General features: G+C 36.4%; 2 protein-coding genes across 6 annotated transcripts in view; both read right to left on the reverse strand.

Annotated features, from left to right (window-relative positions):
* Positions 1-19,599, reverse strand: part of DIAPH2 (diaphanous related formin 2) — an 891,422-nt gene that overhangs the window by 680,157 nt on the left and 191,666 nt on the right. For all 5 annotated transcript variants that reach the window (XM_067724059.1, XM_067724058.1, XM_067724057.1 and 2 more), the window contains one exon: positions 6,656-6,795. In XM_067724059.1, the coding sequence (XP_067580160.1) occupies positions 6,656-6,795 (140 nt within the window). The remainder of the gene's footprint in view (positions 1-6,655; positions 6,796-19,599) is intronic.
* RPA4 (replication protein A4) lies at positions 3,445-6,616 on the reverse strand. Its single transcript, XM_067722446.1, has one exon. It carries the CDS (start codon positions 5,085-5,087, stop codon positions 4,449-4,451), a length of 639 nt encoding a protein of 212 aa, XP_067578547.1. The 5' UTR covers positions 5,088-6,616; the 3' UTR covers positions 3,445-4,448.

Below are 19,599 nucleotides of genomic sequence, written 5' to 3' on the forward strand. Positions count from 1 at the left end.
TTTAAAAACCTAGGTCAGGTCAGGCCATTACTCTCCTCAAAACCCTCTTACAGCTTCCCAGCTCACTCACAGTAAAAGCCAAAGTCCTACCAATGGCTCACAATTCTGCCTCCAGCCACACTGGCCTCTTTGACATTCCTGGAACAGACATTTGCTGCTGCTGCTGCTGCTGCTGCTTCCTGTTTCCAACAATGTTCTTCCTCCAGTGGACAACACAGCTCACTCTCACACTTCCTTTAGATCTCTGCTCACATGTCACTAAAGTCAGGGAGGCCTTCACTGACTATGTGATATGAAATAGCAACATTCCCTCCCCAGGACAGATCACAACCTGACATTTTATGTATGTATGTATGTATGTATGTATGTATGTATGTATGTGTGTGTGTGTGTGTGTATATATATATATATATATATTTTTTTTTTTTTTAAATTGTCTGACTTCTCTTACTAGAATGTAAGCTCCATATGCAGGCCCCAAATGGACAAGGGGAATTTGTTATTCCTTTCTGGGATATCCATCTGCTATATAAAAACAAACTACATAATATTAAGTGCTATTCATTGAACTGCTCAAACCTAAGGTATTACCAAAAAAAAAGAAAAATAGTAATTCTCAATAGTAAAAGTAAAAAGCTTTCTTGATTTATCATATAATGGTAAATAGGAATAATATATGGATGGCATTTGAATTACTAGAGGTATCATCCAAAATGTATAGAGCAAAGGAGTCCCAAATTTCTCTACAAAGAGCCATGAGATCATAAGAATACTACTTTTCAATGCAATGATATATATTCTTAAGATAGTACACTTCAAAAAATAAATGCATTGGTTTATAGAAGATGTAGACTTTCAGATGATTTTTTAATCAGTGTAAATGCAGGCTCAAAGGATGTTATAGTGTCATTAAACATTAATGAGTTATATGGCTAAGTTCTCTACAACTATAATAAAAATAAATTTTGTTTCTTAAACTGGTAATGAATACAGAGGTGTTTTTATATTCTCCTCTATACTTGTTGCTGAAATATTTCATAGTGTTTTTTTAAAAATTCAAGTCAGGCAAATTTTAATGAAAGGAATAAAGTCAAAATATTTAGTATGTGACAAGAATGAAAGGAGGATATTTTAAAAGACTTTCCTTATTGTGAGGTAGTACAAAGAAGTGGATAAGGACCCAGGATTGGAACCTTAGCTCTGACACTTACTAGCCATGTAACATTAAAATAGAGCAAATTACTTAACCTTTCTGAGGCTCAAGTTCCTCATCTATAAAATGAGAACAATATTAATACTAATCATAATGATTCCCCGGTTGTATGTATTTCAAGTTCTTAGAACATTTCCTGGGGGATAAAAAATGGTATATATGTTAAGTGTTCCTTGCTATTATTTTTTAATGTTTTAAAGATGTCTGTAGGGCATCTGGGAAGACATTTGGAGATGGGGTCTGAACTTCAAGAGAAAGGTCTGAGCTGGAAATATAAGCCGAGGCACAGGGACCTCGATTATAAATCACAGGGACACACACATACACATTCTCTCTCTCTCTTAGAACAGTGCCTAGCAGATAATAAGTACTATATAAATGTTAAAATATTAACTATTATTATTTTTGATAAGTATTTCATAAGTCAATTAAATTTAAGCTTATTAAAATGAAAGTTAACTCCTATTGCATATAGTAGTTGCTCACTAACGGTTTAATGACTAAAGAATTCTCAGTGGTTACCTTTTTTCATTCATTATAAGTGAATGGAAATTGTAAAAATACAATTTATAATTTACTCAAAATATAAATCTAAATTTAGTAGGTAAAATAAAACAAGTACTAACAATTGTGATGACAGTATTAGCTTTGACTTGAAAACATTTTCAAATTTATTTATTCCGTTCATTTAGAATCAACTTCAATATAAATGCATACATTTCTTATGCCTATGAGCCATAGAAAAACAACCCCCAGTGGCTTATAATTATCAATTATCATGTTCCTCAGAGTTAAATGTCCCTGCTGAAAATAGTCAATGGTATTTCCCCAGGATTTCTGTCTTATACGCAAAGATTTGGCTCACATACAGGGCAGAACTGGAGAGGAAGGGGAGCACTGGCCAAGTTTATTCACCATCTAAACAAAATTGAAAAAGAAGTCTGCATACCAAGTGGATGGTTTAAAATGAATTTGAAAAATCTGCTACCCCTAACATGCACTAAATATGCATGTACGGCAATCTAGCAATTGTTTCTGCCTCAAAATGTTTGATTTTCTTTCACATTATAGCTAGACCTACTTAGTATTCTTCCATCACAGTCCCTTACCTGCAGCAGAAACCCAGTAAAGCACAAGAAGAATGGGGGGGGGTGCTAGGGTAATTAACAAAGCTAAAAAGTACCCCAAGTCACAAGATAGAGGACAGTCCCCCTCAAAGGATGGGGCAGGAAGTGGGGGTGGTCCCTGGCCTTAAATTCGGTTATACATACAGCATCAGTTCCCAGGCAACAAAGACAGCCAAAAAAAGCTTTTTTGGCTCTAGGAATATTCCTAGAGTGAGGGGAAAGGTGACTACCCAGCCAACCGCCAATTGAATCAACTTGACAATTAGGAAAGTGACCTATGAAGTCATAAATATCAGATTTTAATCTCAGGCTTCCAGCATTTGTATAAGTGATACCACAAAAGAATATTACGTCTCTTAGACTATTTCTTTCCGCACTGACATCTTGAGGAAGAAATATGCCCCTCATCTGTCTCTCCTTCAGTATGATTTTCCCAGGGCAGGCAACCTTTTTGACGAAGAGTAGTTCAGAATTTCTTATGTTTATGAAGACTAGAATTTGGAAAGATGTCTGATAATTTAAATAACAAACACGTTCATAGTATGTTAACCATTTGTGGTTTTCAAAAGAGTGTCATTTATGACTTCCTTGCTTTTGAAGGGAAGAAAAGTTAAATTTATGCCTCAGGAAGCTTAAGCAAGAACTGTTGATAAGTTTTCCTAAGAACTGGCAAAAAGAGGCCACATTCTAACAGTATGGATTGTTGGCTTTTAAGAGATTTTCTGTTTTTGCACCTTCTTTTTGTGATTGAGACAAGTAATGCTTTTCTCTTCTACCTATATGAATGTATATATTTTTTCTTTCCACTAATGTAACAGAGATAGTAACTTGAAAGATACCACCTTCAGTGTATGTACAACTGAGTGCTTAGTGTGTTCAATTATTTAAAAGCCTCACATAAGTCATATAACCTATACTAAAATGTATTATTACAAATAGGATGTATGTTATTGATATCATATAGAGAAGAGAAAAAATTATTCTGGATAATTACAATATTAATATTCAAAAACAAAACTATAGGCTTTTCAAATGAATTTAGAAAAATATCACACAGGGAGGTAAAGATTTGCAAAAGTGCTTTAATAAAACGTTTAAATAAATTTTGGTTAAACTTGCAAAGTTTAATAAAATTCCTATTATTACTTTTTGTTTGCCTACCCTACAAGAATAAAACCTTCTTATACATAAAACAGAGCATTTAGTACTATAAATAATACATCAGAGCATGAAACTTACAAAAAGTCTGGTATCTGTACTATGCAACTGCAAGAGATTGTAATTTAATCCAAATATCTCCATATTGTATTTGAAACAATCATTAATCATATTTTAAGAAAAAAGTCAAAGCTGACCCTCCCATTTAAACATAGTATAATCTTATCTTTTAAAAAACATAAACCTACAGTGTAAGAGCAAATCACTAAATGAACATTTGAACTGAGTGCCTGAATTCATAAACTGCTATCTTTAGCACATCTGAATTAATCAACTACTATATTTAGCAAGAGATACTAATATGACTATAATATGCTAAATCCAAACATAGAAAATAAGTCTAATGTAAAAACAACAGAATATTTTTTTGTCTCTTAACTGGCTCCTTGACTGCATCTACTTTCTCCTAATATGTAGGTATTACAGAAGAAGCTCCCATGCAACTAATAATTTTCAACTTTTTCTATACCTTTTCTCCTCCAAAATCATCTGTCCAAGAGTGTTTTCATTTGCTTGCTGGTAAACTCTACAAAAAGGCCAGTCAATTTATCCATCGCCATCTCCCTCTGAGCTTCAAATATAGTTAGAAAAATAGAAAAGTTCAAAGCAGTTGGAAAAGCAGTGAAGTTCCAAAAGGATGCCAGTTCCAATCTTTTGTTTAAAGAAATCTACTTCCTAAAAGTCAAACAGTCAAACTCAGTCACAACTGGAGGCAGCGTCTTCAGAAAATGAAAGAAGTTTTCACTGCTTCAATCAGCAGATTTAAAACGCTCCCCATCCACAGTGGGGTAGATGTGGCCCTTGAGGGTCAGATACTCAATGGCTTGATTGATGGTCCCGATGCTCAGGTTGCTAAGCTCGGTCTGGAGCTCACGAACACTCTTGCCTTCCTATCGAGGATACTCCTGAATCAAACGCAGCACCTCCTTCCGGATGAAGTCGGGGTGGTAATCGCTGTGCATCTGGGCCTCATCCATTTCTGAGGGAACAACAGGGACACTTTGCCCAGAGGCCGCTTTATCCAGCATCATGTGCTCGTTAACCGTTTCTAGAATATGTGTGGTGAACTCGTTCGTGTCCTCCAGGACACGGATTTTCAACACCTCAAGGCTCTTCACCTCCGCAGAAGATTTGAGGATACCTAACACTTTGGCGTATACTCTCACTGGAAGGAGAGTTATCCCCTGCTTTGCTCTATCTCTGCCGACCCACTGGCGGACGTTGATAGGCTTGGTGGTCATATCATCAATCTTGTAAAGAACGTAATTTGTAGCCGTCTCTGCCTGCCTGATTATCCCCACGATAGCGACTAGGGAAACCTCGATTCCCCTAATCATGAAGACATCATCAATCACAGTGGAGGTGAGCAGCTGGTTTACACAGCAAGGTATAATATCCTGGATTCGGGACCTGTATCGTATGGACTTAAAAGCAAGAGCTACCCTGCCCTGAGACGGTGGGTCATTGCTTCCGATGGCTCCGCCTGCAGCAGAGATGCCGGCATAGCTCCCAAACCCATTCTTACTCATTTTAAGGGCAGCTCCGGCAGACGAGGGGGTGGGGTTTGGCTCCTGTCAGCAAGTTCCGCGAGTTCCACAGGCAGGCTACAACGGAATGCTGGGATTGTGACGACACAAGCAGCCCCATGCAACTGTGGAGCCAATCACCTGCCAGGATGCAGCTGTCTCTAACCAATCAAGACCTGCCATCTTCTCACTTCGCCCCACAATTCTTTGGAGCTGTCGGGTAGTGGCTCCCCTACATCTTAAAGGACCTGCGTGTAATTTCAGACCGTTCCCGGTATCTTTATAAAAATGCATTTTTACCAGGTTCCCCCCACCCCTGCTTCATTCCTAAATGTAACGACTTCTGTAGTCACTTCTAAAAGCCTCATTTATTCAACTCACTCAACCACTCAACAGCAATTTTCAGAGCAATAAGTTCAGTATACTTTGTGTGTGGAGGCGGCAGAGGCGGCAGTGGGGGAGGGGGGTATGGGGGACGACACACCGCGTTTACTGTCCACCAGTAAACTTTTGCAAATCATTAAAACCAGAAGCATTCTGGAAAAAATGTCGAGACAGCCACCTCTGAATAATTATCGTATTCAAACGCAAGTCATATCTTACCATTACCTTTTTAAATTTTTTATTGTAGAATTACACTTTTCCAGTTATTCTGCCAAATGCATTATCGGTAAAAATAAATAGTATATTTCAATTTATACATAAATTCAAATGAAACAACTGAGCTCTAAATTATTTTCAAGGCTCTGTGGATAGGTCAGGGAAGTACAAATCCCATCATATATTAGGGAAAACAAGAATAAAATCAAAATAGGGTTTCTATATACTCTTATCCAGTAATTTCTGAACTTAATATTTTAGTAATTGTGTAAGCAGATCCCAGAATATTTTCATATTACACTGAAAATCTATTTTTCCCTATAAAAACATTTTATTTGGGGTGTAATTAACTGAAAGGCTTTTTATAGTTAATAAAAGAACATCAGTTATTGGAATCCACCATTGGCAAGAACTTCTTCCTTAAAAATCCTTTGTACCTAGGTAATAGCCTAAATGTGTAGATTTTTGAGGAGTTTATTAATATTTTCTTATTTATTTTATTGGTTAAAATTAACTAATCTTGCTATCCCAGATTACATAAATGTGTGAATGACATATCTAAAACTTGTAGAATACAAAACTATATTTACTTCTCAAGTTAAAAAGGAAAAATATCATAGAGCCAATGTACTTAATTTATTTTATAAATAAATATATAATAATTGTTATCCGAGTACAGATTTTCTTATAAATGTGGATGTTTAACTTCTGGACCCATATTTTACATAATCAAAGAGGACCTAACCATCCGACTAATATTTGTATTCTTAAAATTGCTTGTTATTAGAGATCAGATTAGCTATATATTTTTAAATGTTTACAAACTCATAATTAGACATTGTTTTATTAACTAACATCAGACTTCTGGTCAGGAAAACGTGAGGTTAAAATGACGTAAGTGATTATATTCCCAACAATTATATACAGTACAAATTGTACGAATCATACCAAAACAGTAAAAAAGCACCTACCTGACAGGATTGCTGGTTAAAGAAACCCTCAGAGATTCTAGGCAATTAAGAAGTTTCTCATCTGAAATACCAGATCGTAATTCATGAACATATTCTTGTGAAGACAGAGTGCATTCATGTTTGCTGTTTTTCAGCCCTCCCTATTAAAAAAAAAAAAAGATATTATTTTAGACAAACAACAGGTTTTTTTTGTAACTTTTAAAATACAATAATGCATAGAATATGCAAATATTTTACCGTATAAAAATGTGTACAGAGTGCCAGGCGCTTAAAAACTTTTGGTCATAAAACTCACGTGGTAAAATCATGGTGTATATATCTCAACACTCTCCTCAGCCTCATTTAAAGGAAAATTACACTGATGGTACTCATAACCTGAAGAGAATATGGACTTCAGTAGCATAAAGTATCACTGACAGGGATGCTTAAATTTACAATCCAGGCATTAGGATTAACATTAGCTGGTCCTCCTTGACCCACAGGATGAACATTTAGAAGTCATCTTATTAATTTTCCTAGTTATTTATATTCTATTCTACAGTGAACAAAATTTAATGCAAAACATTATACATAACCCAAATCTACTGAAATATATCACAATATCACCCTATCTGAAAACCAAGTGAAAATGTTTATTAAAATGCAAAACAATATAGTCTCCAATTAGTATGTTAGTTAACAAATTAGTGTAAAGCATTCACCAATTCCTAACTATTCTTTCCTAACTATGTTAATCCCATGCCGTAGTAATCTTAAAAAGCCATTAAATGCATTTATCTGATAGCGACTAGTTTTTAGCTTAATTTCCAATATTCATGGGGTTATTTCTAGAACTCATTATCTCATCACAGCTCCTTAGCTTCATCACCTTGCCATAACTATGTAAGTAGTTTGGGGAAAAGGCTGGGAAGAAAACATCATCAACACATTCATTGTACTAATAACTCATAGTTTCACATTCCAGATCTACATAATCATAACTGCCCCTTTCCAGTATTACAAATGTATCTGCCTGAATTAAAACCCTAGCTTGAGTCCAATTTTGTAAATTCATATGAATTACACTCAATTTCTGCTAAGTATCTAAGTTAGAAGAAGGAAAGCAATTGTTTTCCAATTTGATAGAAGTTATATCATTAGAGGACATAGAGTTTAAAAAAAAAACAATATGTTAATAATGAGAAATGGATTCCCTAGGGTTTCATACTATTTGGCTTTTTATTGAGAATGCCTCCTGATATAGAAATTGTCAATCATTCTTAATGTCTGAATTTTTAAAAATTCCATTTAACAGTAAATGTTTAAAGTCTGATAAAGTCTTCTGTACAGGAACTGTGACACTATCACTACTATAGCACTTAAGACATTGGGGCAGAGGTCATTATGTGTGTCTCTTTCTCTTCCAGACTGGGAACTCCATGCCAAGTATCTAACACAGTGATGGGGTTTAGTGAGCCTCCACAAAAATGTGCTGTTATTGAATCTGTCCATAAAAATTACAGAATAAGGAATACAATTTCATACTTTTTGCTCCCATATATTGTGTAATGGCCACAGACTTGATTTTTCTTGCTTTAGTAGGATATACAGTAGATGTTCAGGAAGTCTACTGAATGAATCACCACACAGATGGCACAGTAAGTAAAACCATCATCGTGAAATCATTTCCACATTTCTATAACTTATTTACCCATCTCAAGGCTACAGATCCACAAGGAATAAAAAACATTTATAGTATAAAATTTTGCAGATCTGCTGTCACTTTCACTTTCATATGATCCTCAAACTTATTTTCTTAATTAATGGATGACAAGGCCATACTGACTCCCCTAGAGGCTTATATATAGGGCTTATTCCTGTAGAATGACCTTTGTATTTGCTGTTTTCTCTGCCTGTAAGACTCTTACCTCTGACCTCTCCATTGCTTGTTCTCATCATTTAAGTCTCAGCCCAACAGTCTTATATAAATTTATGACGTTTACCACTTTACTTGTTTACTGTGTCCTCCTCATTAAAAAATAGGTTCCACAAATCAGGAAACTTGCCTATCTTGTTCACTACTGTATCTCCAGATCTTAACACAGTGCCTGGCACACAGTTAAGTACTCAGTTTATATTTCTTGAATGAATGATGGATCTATGAATGGTGAATAACCAAAGAGGTGAATGACTGATGAGCTTCAACATGCCAAAGCTTCCAAATTCAGTTTAGTTTCACTTCAGAATATTACAGTCCTGAGACATTCCATTATAATATATTCAGATATTCTTGTATAGAACAGGTAAACTTAGACAGTATATGGTATGCTGGGGATGGCTCAAACTGCCACTGGGTATGAATCATGGCCCTTCACCTACCTTCTAGGTAATCTTTGATCAGCTGACTGAACGGATTTCTATAAACCTGTTTGCTCATCCATGACACAGGGGTAATAAACACTGACCCTTCATATTTGTTATGAGGCTTAAGTAAAACAATGCATACCAAGTGCCAAAAACAGGCATTTCATATGTGTTGTCTCATAGACAGAGTAAGATGCTCAGAAAATGTTAGATCCTTTCTTCTACATGGTTGTGTGTGAGATATTCTTTATGGAACAATTGGGCCAGCCTATCACCTTGGGACTCACCTCTCATCCAAGCCTTAGAAACTGGTTTAAATTACATAATTGAGGATACTCTACAGTTATAAGGAATGGAAGCAACAATGTAATGGAGCAAGACAGAAGATATATAACTTTAGAGAACAAATGCCTTTTATCAAGCTTAGGAGGACTTTGGGGTTTTAACATAACCTCATATTTGAAAATTATGAAAACATGATAGCATGGAAAGGCTGGACTGGCCCTAAAAGACCAGCTGTTCTAATGTTCTCATTACATAAATAGAGAATCAAGTTGATTTCCCAAGTTCACGTAATTAGTGAGGTTGCAAGAATAAAACACTAACATTCTGGTCCTTGGGTTACTTCTTTTTTTTTTTACTGTATGTCACCTTTTCTCAATACTGAGTAAAAAATTAAAGCAACAAGTATTTAATTCTGAAATCTCTATTACAAAATGTCAAAGTATCTTCAGCAAAATCAATATGGTGCAACATAATATTAAAGAAATCACCTAAAAACAAAAGAGTGCAATAGATTAAACTAATTCTCACTGTACTTAATAGGGCTGTAATACAACAATGGCTTATCATTAACATCCTGTTCTGACACTGAACAAAGGAAACAACTAGATAATGGGTGGATAATAATGGAAATTTTAATTTGCTGCTCTGTATGAGATTAATGAAAATAACCACTGTGTCCATTTGATCTTTAAAAAAAATGCAGACAAAGTTAGCAATTAGCATACATCATGCTATTGCAAAGCTAGGTGAACAAAGAGCTTTCATAATTTGAAACGATTCCTTAATTTGAAAATCATTAGAATGGAGATACTTGCCAGTGTGACTGTGTTTGTACTATTCTAAAACACTACACAAAGAACCAAAAGAAACTTCGGTCAGTTTAATAATCACAACCACCCTACACTGATATGACATGTTAGTATCAAAACCAAACATGCTCGAGATTGGTTCAAGACAGTGGAGTAGAAGGACTGCTCTCACTCCCTCTTGAAAGAGCAACAGAATCACAACTAACTGCTGAACGATCATCGACAGGAAGACACTGGAACTCACCAAAAAAGATACCCCACATCCAAAGACAAAGAAGCCAAAATGAGATGGTAGGAGGGGCGCAATCACAATAAAATCAAAACCCATAACTACTGGTGGGTGACTCACAAACTGGAGAACACTTATACCACAGAAGTCCACCCACTGGAGTGAAGGTTCTGAGGCCGATGTCAGGCTTCCCAACCTGGGGGTCCGGCAATGGGAGGAGGAATTCCTAGAGAATCAGAGGTTGAAGGCTAGCGGGATTTGATTGCAGGACTTCAACATGATTGGGGGAAACAGACTCCACTCTTGGAGGGCACACAAAAAGTAGTGTACGCATCGGAACCCAGAGGAAGGAGCAGTGACCCCATAGCAGACAGAACCAGACTTACCTGCTTGTGTTGGAGGGTCTCCTGCAGAGACAGGGGTTGGCTGTGGCTCACCGTGAGAACAAGGAAACTGGCAGCAGAAATTCTGGAAAGTACTCCTTGGTGTGAGGCCTCCCAGAGTCCGCCATTAGCCCCACAAAAAGAGCCTGGGTAGGCTCCAGTGTTGGGTGACCTCAGGCCAAACAACCAATAGGGAGGGAACCCAGCCCCACGAATCAGCAGAGAAGTGGATTAAAGTTTTACTGAGCTCTGCCCACCAGAGCAACAGCCAGCTCTACCCTCCACCAGTCCCTCCCAACAGTAAACTTGCTCCAGCCTCTTAGACAGGCTCATCCACCAGAGGGCAGACAGCAGAAGCAAGAAAAACTACAATTGTGCAGCCTGTGGAACAAAAACCACATTCACAGAAAGACAGATAAGATGAAATGGCAAAGGGCTACGTACCAGATGAAGAAACAAAATAAAACCCCAGAAAAACAACTAGATGAAATGGAGATAGGCAACCTTCCAGAAAAAGAATTCAGAATGATAGTGAAGATGATCCAGGATGGCAGAAAAAGATTGGAGGCAAAGATAGAGAAGATGCAAGAAATGTTTAACAAAGACCCAGAAGAATTAAAGAACATACAAACAGAGATGAATAATACAATAACTGAAATGAAAAATAAAATAGAAGGAATCAATAGCAGAATAACTGAGGCAGAAGAACAGAGAAGTGACCTGGAAGACAGAATGGTGGAACTCACTGCTGTGGAACAGAATAAAGAAAAAGGAATGAAAAGAAATGAAGACAGCCTAAGAGACCTCTGGGACAATAGTAAACATAATAACATTCACATTATAGAGGTCCCAGAAGGAGGAGAGAGAGAGAAACGACCCGAGAAAATATTTGAAGAGATTATAGTCAAAAAGTTCCCTACCACAGGAAAGGAAAGAGCCACCAGAGTCCAGGAAGCGCAAAGAGTCCCACACAGGATAAACCCAAGGAGAAACACACCAAGATACATAGTAATCAAACTGGCAAAAATTAAAGACAAAGAAAAATTACTGAAAGCAGCAAGGGAAAAACAACAAATAACATACAAGGGAATTCCCATAAGGTTAACAGCTGATTTCTCAGCAGAAACTCTACAAGCCAGAAGGGAGTGGCATGACATATTTAAAGTGATGAAAGGGAAGAACCTATAACCAAGATTACTCTACCTGGCATGGATCTCATCCAGATTCGATGGAGAAATCAAAAGCTTTACAGACAAGAAAAAGCTAAGAGAATTCAGCACCACCGAACCAGCTCTACAACAAATGCTAAAGGAACTTCTCTAAGTGGGAAACACAAAAGAAGAAAAGGACCTAGAAAACCAAACCCAAAACAATTAAGAAAATGGTAACAGAAACTTGCATATCAATCATCACCTTAAAAGTGAATGGATTAAATGCTCCAACCAAAAGACACAGGCTTGCTGAATGGATACAAAAATAAGACCCATATATATGCTGTCTACAAGAGACCCACTTCAGACCTAGGAACAACATATACACTGAAAGTGAGTGGATGGAAAAAGATATTACATGTAAATGTAAATCAAAAGAAAGCTGTAGTAGCAATACTTATATCAGATAAAATAGACTTTAAACTAAAGGATGTTACAAGAGACAAGGAAGGACACTACATAATAATCAAGGGATCAATCCAAGAAGAAGATATAACAATAATAAATACATATCCTCCCAACATAGGAGCACCTCTATACATAAGGCAACTGCTAACAGCTATAAGAGAGGAAAACGACAGTAACACAACAATACTGGGGGACTTTAACACCTCTCTTACACCAATGGACAGATCATCCAAACAGGAAATGAATAAGGAAACACAAGCTATAAATGACACAATAGACCAGAGAGATTTAATTGATATTTATAGGACATTCCATCCAAAAACAGCAGATTACACTTTCTTCACAAGTGCACATGGAACATTCTCCAAGATAGATCACATCTTGGGTCACAAATCAAGCCTCTGTAAATTTAAGATAATTGAAATCATATCAAGCATCTTTTCTGACCACAACGCTATGAGATTAGAAATCAATTACAGGGAAAAAAACATCAAAAACAGAACACATGGAGGCTAAACAATATGTTACTAAATAACCAAGAGATCACTGAATAAATCAAAGAGGAAATTGAAAAATACCTAGAAACAAGTGACAATGAAAACACGACGATCCAAAACCTATGGGACTCAGCAAAAGCAGTTGTAAGAGGGACGTTTATAGCAATACAAGCCTACCTCAGGAAACAAGAAAAATCTCAAATAAACAATCTAACACTACAACTAAAGTAACTAGAGAAAGAAAAAAAAAAACCCAAAGTTAGTAGAAGGAAAGAAATCATAAAGATCAGAGCAGAAATAAATGAAATAGAAACAAAGAAAACAATAGCAAAGATCAATAAAACTAAAAGCTGGTTCTCTGAGAAGATAAAAAAAAAATTGCTAAACCATTAGCCAGACTCATCAAGAAAAAGAGGGAGAGGGCTTCCTTGCTGGCACAGTGGTTGAGAGTCCGCCTGCCGATGCAGGGGACACGGGTTCATGCCCCAGTCCGGGAAGATCCCACATGCTGCGGAGAGGCTAGGCCCATGAGCCATGGCCACTGAGCCTGTGCGTCCGGAGCCCATGCTCCACAGTGGGAGAGGCCACAACAGTGAGAGGCCCATGTACTGCAAAAAAAAAAAAAAAAAAAAAAGGGAGAGGACTCAAATCAACAGAATTCGAAATGAAAAAGGAGAAGTTACATCAGGCACCGCAGAAATACAAAGCATACTAAGAGACTATTACAAGCAACTCTATGCCAATAAAATGGACAACTTGGAAGAAATGGACAAATTCTTAGAAAGGTATAACCTTCCAAGACTGGACCAGGAAGAAATAGAAAATATGAACAAACCCATCACAAGTAATGAAATTAAAACTGTAATTAAAAATCTTCCAACAAACAAAAGTCCAGGACCAGATGCCTTCACAGGTGAATGCTACCAAACATTTAGAGAAGAGCTAACACTAATCCTTCTCAAACTCTTCCAAAAAATTGCAGAGGAAGGAACACTCCCAAACTCATTCTATGAGGCCACCATCACCCTGATACCAAAACCAGACAAAGATACTACAAAAAAATAAAATTACAGGCCAATATCACTGATGAATATAGATGCAAAAATCCTCAACAAAATACTAGCAAAGAGAATCCAACAACATATTAAAAGGATCATACACCATGATCAAGTGGGGTTTATCCCAGGGATGAAAGGATTCTTCAATATATGCAAATCAATCACTGTGATACACCATATTAACAAACTGAAGAAGAAAAACCATATGATCATCTCAATAGAGGCAGAAAAAGCTTTTGACAAAATTCAACACCCATTTATGATAAAAACTCTCCAGAAAGTGGGCATAGAGGGAACCTACCTCAAAATAATAAAGGCCATATATGACAAACCCACAGCAAACATCATTCTCAATGGTGAAAAACTGAAAGCATTTCCTCTAGATCTGGAACAAGACAAGGATGCTAACTCTCACCACTATTATTCAACATAGTTTTGGAAGTCCTAGCTACAGCAATCAGAGAAGAAAAAGAAATAAAAGGAATACAAATTGGAAAAGAAGAACTAAAACTGTCACTGTTTGCAGAAGACATGATACTATACATAGAGAATCCTAAAGATGCCACCAGAAAACTACTAGAGCTAATCAATGAATTTGGTAAAGTTGTGGGATACAAAATTAATGCACAGAAATCTCTTGCATTCCTATACACTAATGATGAAAAATCTGAAAGAGAAATTAAGAAAACACTTAATTTTACCATTACCATTTTACCAAATTTTACCAAATTTTACCAAATTTACCAAAACACTTAATTTTACCATTTACCATTTTACCAAATTTTACCAAATTTTACCAAATTTACCATTTACCATTGCAACAAAAAGAATAAAATACCTAGGAATAAGCCTACCTAGGGAGACAAAAGACCTGTATGCAGAAAACTATAAGACACTGATGAAAGAAATTAAAGATGATACAAACAGATGGAGAGATATACCATGTTCTTGGATTGGAAGAAACAATATTGTGAAAATCACTATACTACAAAAAGCAATATACAGATTCAATGCAATCCCTATCAAATTACCAATGGCATTTTTTACAGAATTAGAAGAAGAAATCTTAAAATTTGAATGTAGACACAAAAGACCCCACATAGCCAAAGCAGTCTTGTGGGAAAAAAATGGAGCATGAGGAATCAGTCTCCTTGACTTCAGACTATAGTACAAAGCTACAGCAATCAAAACAATATGGTACTGGCACAGAAACAGAGATATAGATCAATGGAACAGGATATAAAGCCCAGAGAAAAACCCACGCACCTATGGTCAACTAATCTATGACAAAGGAGGCAAAGATATTCAATGGAGAAAAGACAGTCTCTTCAATAAGTGGTGCTGGAAAAACTGGACAGCTACATGTAAAAGAATGAAATTAGAACACTTCCTAACACCATACACAAAAATAAACTCCAAATGGATTCGAGACCTAAACGTAAGAACAGGCACTATAAAACTCTTAGACGAAAACATAGGAAGAACACACTTTGACGTAAATCACAGCAAGATCTTTTTTGATCCACCTCCTAGAGTAATGGAAATAAAAACAAAAATAAACAAATGGGACCTAATGAAACTTAAAGCTTTTGCAAAGCAAAGGATACTACAAACAAGACGAACAGATAACCCTCAGAATGGGAGAAGATATTGGGAAATGAATCAACAGACAAATGATTAATCTCCAAAATATATAAACAGCTCATGAAGCTCAGTGTTAAAAAAAAGAAAACAACCCAATCCAAAAATGAGCAGGAGACCTAAACAGACATTTCTCCAAAGAAGACATACAGATGGTCAAGAAACACATGAAAAGCTGCTCAACATCATTCATTATTAGAGAAATGCAAATCAAAACTACAATTAGGTATTACCTCACACCAGTCAGAATGGGCATCATCAGAAAATCTGCAAACAGCAAATGCTGGAGAGGGTGTGGAGAAAAGGGAACCCTCTTACACTGTTGGTGGGAATGTAAATTGATACAACCACTATGGAGAACAGTATGGAGTTTCCTTAAAAATCTAAAAATAGGGCTTCCCTGGTGGCACAGTGGTTGAGAGTCCACCTGCCGATGCAGAGGACACGGGTTCATGCCCTGTTCGGGGAAGATCCCACATGCCGCGGAGCGGCTGGGCCCATGAGCCATGGCCGCTGAGCCTGTGCATCCAGAGCCTGTGCTCCGCAACGGGAGAGGCCACAGCAATGAGAGACCCACATACCGCAAAAAAAAAAAAAAACAAAAAACTAAAAATAGAATTACCATATGACCCAGCAATCCCACTACTGGGCATATACCTAGAGAAAACCATAATCCAAAAAGACACATGGATCCCAGTGTTCACTGCAACACTATTTACAATAGCTAGGTCATGGAAGCAACCTAAATGCCCATCAACAGACAAATGGATAAGCAAGATGTGGTACATATAGACAATGGAATATTACTCAGCCATAAAAAGGAACGAAATTGGGTCATTTGTAAAGATGCGGATGAATCTAGAGACTGTCATACAGAGTGAATTAAGTCAGAAAGAGAAAAACAAATATCGTATATTAACGCTTATATGTGGAACTTAGAAAAATGGTACAGATGAACCAGTTTTCAGGGCAGAAATTGAGACACAGATGTAGAGAACAGACGTATGGACACCAAGAAGCGAAAGCAGTGGAGGAGGGTGGTGGTGCTGTGATGAATTGGGAGATTGGGATTGACATATACACACTAATATGTATAGAATGGATAACTAATAAAACCTGCTGTACAAAAAAATAAATTAAATGAAATTCAAAAAAATATACTAGTGTCAATAAAAAATTGTTAGTATCATGAAGGGAAAAGAACAAAGATCTCAAATCAACAACCTACGTTTACAACTAAGGAAATAGAAAAAAATATAGAAAGTTAAACCTACAGCAAGCAGAATAAAGTAAGTAATAAAGATTAGAAAGGAGAGAAGCAAAATGGAAAATAGAATTATCTATTATTTTCATAGAGCTTATCAATGAAATTAAAAGTTGGTTCTTAGAAAAGATCAAAATTTACAAACGTTTAGCTAGAATTACTAAGAAAAAAAAAGAGAGAAGACTTAAACAACTGACATCAGAAATGGAAGTGGGGACATAAAGACTGACCTTACATGAGTAAAAAACATTGTAAGAGAATACTGGGAATAACTGCATGCCAAAAAATGGGATAACCTAGATGAAATGGAAAACTCCTAGAAACATACAAATTACCAAAACTGGCTTAAGAGGAAATAGAAAATCTCAGCAGACCATCAATAAGTAAAAAGATTACATCAGTAATTTTAAAAAATTCCCAATAAAGAAAAGTCCCGAACAAGATGATTTCAATAGTGAATTCTGGGCTTCCCTGGTGGCACAGTGATTGAGAGTCCGCCTGCCGATGCAGGGGACACAAGTTCATGCCCCAGTCTGGGAAGATCCCACATGCCGTGGAGCGGCTAGGCCCGTGAGCCATGGCCACTGAGCCTGCGCGTCCGGAGCCTGTGCTCCACAACGGGAGAGGCCACAACAGTGAGAGGCCCACATACCACAAAAAAAAAATAGTGAATTCTATGAAACTCTAAGGAAGAATTAATACCAATTCTTCTCAAACTCTTCCAAGAAACAGAAGAGGAGGGAACACTTCCTCACTCATTCAACAGAGCCAGTATTACCTTGATGACAAAGACATCACAGGAAAGAAAACTATAGACCAGTATATAAATATAGATATAAAAACTCTCAACAAAATAGTAGCAAACTGAATTCAACAACATATTTAATAAGGACTATACACCATGACCAAGTGGGGATTGGCTTTTTCACTCAGCATAGTTCCTTGGAGATTCATCCCAGTTGTCAAATCGATGACTCTTTCCTTTTTATTGCTGAGTAGTATTCTGTGGCATCGACGTATCACTGTTTGTTTAACCATTTATCCATTGAATGACAGTTGTTTCTATTTTTTTAGTTATTATGAACAAAGTTGTTATCAATATTCATGTTCAGTTTTTGTATGTCTTCAAGTCTCTTGGATAAGTGCCCAAGACTGCAATTCCTGAGTCAAAAAAAAAAAACAAACACCAAACATGCAATATTCTAAAAAGAATATTTTAAGTTTGCAGTGGAGATACCACTTCTGATTTTAAATTGACTTGGTCTGTGTATGACCTGTCATTCTTTAATGTAAATACAGATTTATTTATAAATTGAGGAAAGGCTTCACAGTTCTAGGCTCTAAAGGTGTCTTGCTGCAGACACTTGGAAAAACTATTGATTGTACACAGGTCTTTTTAACTACAGTGTGCACAAAATAACGATTACTATCAGTGGTATGATCTTCAAATAGGAAGGACAATATTATTGTCATGAAAACAGTAATGCCATTACTGTTATCGACCATGATTTATAAACCCTAATGTAGTCAGGTTTCTTTGGCTACTTTAATCAAGTGAGTGTGTTATTGTTCACTACAGTTTTCTGAAAAAGCAATGCTATATAAATGGAATCTAAAAAAATGGTACTGATGAACCAAGTGGCAGGGCAGGAATAAAGAGGCAGACGTAGAGAATGGACTTGAGGACACGGCGGGGAAGGGGAAGCTGGGAAGAAATGAGAGGGTAGCACTGACATATATACACTACCAAATGTAAAATGGATGGCTAGTGGGAAGCTCCTGCATAGCACAGGGAGATCAGCTCCATGCTTTGTGATGACTTAGAGGGGTGGGATAAGGAGGGTGGGAGGGAGGCTCAAGCGGGAGGGGATATGGGGATATATGTATAACATATATATATATATGTTATATATATATACATTCACTGTGTTTTACAGCAGAAACTAACACAACATTGTAAAGCAATTATACTCCAATAAAGATATTTTTTTTAAAAAAGCAATGTTATAGATTAACAAATTTGGAATTATATCTACAAAGGTTCACAGTGTGCTTTTGAGAGGCTCCTATAAGTTTAAAAGCATAAGAAATCAAAAAGCCAATTTCTCATCATAAGTCCCATGAATTCCAGTAGAAAAAGGAAACAAAAAACAAGTGCCTGACAGAAGTTGATCTACCTATTTTTTCTAAGAATGATGTATTCGGTGGGTTATACAAAGCTGAATATATTGCTAAACCTTTAGATGGCTTCTCTCCTATTATATAAGAAAAACACCTTGTAAAGGGAAGTTATTAGAGGTAAGTAATTAATTTCCCCAAAATATAAAAGGTACTTTAAAATAAATATATTAATTATAACAATGTTTCAAATAATTTTATATGCAATTTGCACTGAAAATTGATTTTAATTTCATGAAAAATATAGTATAAAGTATATTAATATTATCAACTCAAGGTCTGTAAGATAAAAACCTATACAGAACAGTAGTATCATGAGATAAATTCATATATTGTCATTTCCCATTGCAGGATACATAGTTTATAATTAAGACCTTTTTCAGGGGCCAAAAGTAATACTCAGAACATATTCTAACATCAAGTGGAATAACATTCATATTACAGAGGTCCCAGAAGGAGAAGAAACAAGGGGCCAGAAAAATTATTTGAGGAAATAATGGCTGAAAACTTCCTGAATCTGTGGAAGGAAACAGATATCCAGGTCCAGGAAGCCCAGAGAATTCCAAATAATATGAATGCAAAGAGAAAATACACTGAGATGCATTATAATTAATGTGGTAAAAGTAAAGGATAAAGAG

The sequence above is a fragment of the Pseudorca crassidens genome, chromosome X, assembly GCF_039906515.1.
Source record: "Pseudorca crassidens isolate mPseCra1 chromosome X, mPseCra1.hap1, whole genome shotgun sequence".
Classification (NCBI taxonomy): domain Eukaryota; kingdom Metazoa; phylum Chordata; class Mammalia; order Artiodactyla; family Delphinidae; genus Pseudorca; species Pseudorca crassidens.